A 2317-nucleotide genomic window follows, 5' to 3' on the forward strand; every position below is an offset into this window, starting at 1 on the left:
GGGGAGCTTCACTGCTGCCATAAGCATGTCATCTATTTTTTAACACACACACACACACATTCAAACTGTAAAAAGCAGGGTGTGTATGTCTTCACTGTCTCTTTTCTAAGTCTACAGTAGATGCCACATTCCATCAGGTTGTGAGGAGCCGCTCAGGATGAAGAGTGACAGCTGATTGGCAGTGCATGGGTGTGTGCTGTGTTTATTCTGCGTCTGTTCTTACATTAGATTTAAATGAACCGACAGGCTGTTTAAAAATCAAAGCCCAGATCAGCCGTCAGGAAGCAACAGGCACCCGGCACTAAAACAACGGCAGCACTAGAACCTCTGTAGGTACGGTAACAAGATTCAAGTGTGTGAGTCAACTACGGTATGTTGAATTGAATAAAGAAAACCTGTCACTATTGTATGTTCCTTCTCTGTGTTAAGAAAAAGTTCAGACTGCACTTTCAGGTTTCAGGTATACACCATATTACAATATGCATGTGGGAGTGAACTCTGGTATACAGAGAAAACCCAAGTGATCATGGGTAGAACATGCAACGTCCACACTGAGAGACCCAGGATCCAACCAGTGAACGGGTGTTCTCCTGCTGTTAGAGAATGGTTCCCAAACTCTGTCTGCAGCCCCCTCCCTTAGTAGGTGGGAGGAATATTGTTGACCTAACATTTACTGCAGCTTTGCTTCAAGACGTCACTGAACTCTATTTACAACACTGTAAATACTACAAACGTCTTTTCTCATCGAACACTGAACATTACATTACTAAACTGCATTTTCTTGACTTCTAACTACTACAATTGTGGCACAAATAAAGAAAATATTTACCTTGAAATGTTTTTTTTTTAGTCTCCCCCAATTGCTCCACACCCCCCACCTCTCCTACTGCTCCCCCCCGCACACTTTGAAAACCACTACGTTGGTAAGAACCTAGTAATCTGGACAGCATGATCTGGTACAGGTCACTGGAATGATATATATTTATATATTGTGTTTGCAATAATAACCATAGAAGCGTCTCTTACCTGCTCCCAGTCTATACTGCGGAAAAACGTGTGCGACTTGATATCTGTGAAGCCTGTTTGGACCTGGCAGCCCAGCCGCTCCTTAGGATCCTGGTGAGGCCAAAACAGCAGATCAAGTTCAGGTACGGAACGTCAACAGAAACAACAGTGTTTGTACACGGTGAAACAGTACAACAGTACAGACTTAACAGCTTTGTGTGGACAGTGATCGGGTCCAGGACGGTGACACTGTCACACAGTGTTGTATTTGTCTAGGAACAACCCTAACCCTAACCCATCACCATATGTTTTATTCTGCACTTAAAAAGGAAAGAGCACCTGCAGAGTCACACACACACACACACACACACACACACACATCAAGTGCAAATGTGTTCACTACATGCATGAACAGTTCATTTGGACCAGGGCTGCCCAATAAGTAGAGCGTGATCTACCAGTAGATCGCAAAGAGAGTCCTGGTCATCATGATCTTGACAATTAAAATTAAATAAATAAATAAATAAAAATTCTATAGTTTGTAGTAGTGCCCATATACTGTAAGAAATAAATCATATTGTGGCCCAAACTAAGAAAACTAACCAAAAATTAAATAAAATATTTTTAATTTAATATATATTTAATGTTTTTAATGCAAGTAGATTACTTCAACCTGGTCATTTGAATAGTAGCTGCCAAGCCCAAACAGAGTGGACACCTCTGGTTTAGAAAGAGGAGTACATTTAGTCGTGTAAGGTTGAAGACCGTAACTCATGAAATAGAGCACCCCCTGGTTTTTTGCTCCATTTATGTGATGCTGTGAGGCCTAAATCTATGTACTTTTATTTTTATTTAATTTTTTACCAGACTATAGTGGAATCAAGCAAACAATTCAAAGGGACCAAATAACATCTGTTCAGTCTGTATTAATAATACATCCTTTATTACACTGATAGATATTTTGTGTTTTCAGCCTCTATAAGAACACATCACACAATGATGTCTCTGTAAACAATAACCACACACGGTGACGGTCAGGCCCGGCCGACAGCCTCGTGTCGAAACGCTAGCGTCAACTGTTTGAACTTTAATGAGAGGATTAGATGAGCTTGTGAGCTCAGTGGATCAACAATCAGGTAAACTGTCTCTCTCTGCCTGTTTGCTCTGAGCAAACAACGGGACGGCACAGCCACAGCCAGACAGACAACTGGCTGGGTCACTAGGTGTGAAGCTTTCACGGAGCTAATGTGCTCGTTCGTGCCTGACAAATGTCAAATAACTCCATGTTAACAAACACGGGTGTTTACGACCA

General features: G+C 41.6%; 2 protein-coding genes across 6 annotated transcripts in view; both read right to left on the reverse strand.

Annotated features, from left to right (window-relative positions):
- snphb (syntaphilin b) overlaps nt 1-2317 on the reverse strand; it is a 1167912-nt gene that overhangs the window by 116402 nt on the left and 1049193 nt on the right. The gene's annotated exons all lie outside the window — the stretch shown is intronic.
- The window catches only part of prkcz (protein kinase C, zeta), an 82452-nt gene that overhangs the window by 20257 nt on the left and 59878 nt on the right, over nt 1-2317 (reverse strand). For all 4 annotated transcript variants that reach the window (XM_008318373.3, XM_008318374.3, XM_008318375.3 and 1 more), the window contains one exon: nt 1027-1116. In XM_008318373.3, coding sequence (XP_008316595.1) covers nt 1027-1116 — 90 coding nt within the window. The remainder of the gene's footprint in view (nt 1-1026; nt 1117-2317) is intronic.

Source organism: Cynoglossus semilaevis, chromosome 10, assembly GCF_000523025.1.
Source record: "Cynoglossus semilaevis isolate Cse_v1.0 chromosome 10, Cse_v1.0, whole genome shotgun sequence".
Lineage (NCBI taxonomy): Eukaryota > Metazoa > Chordata > Actinopteri > Pleuronectiformes > Cynoglossidae > Cynoglossus > Cynoglossus semilaevis.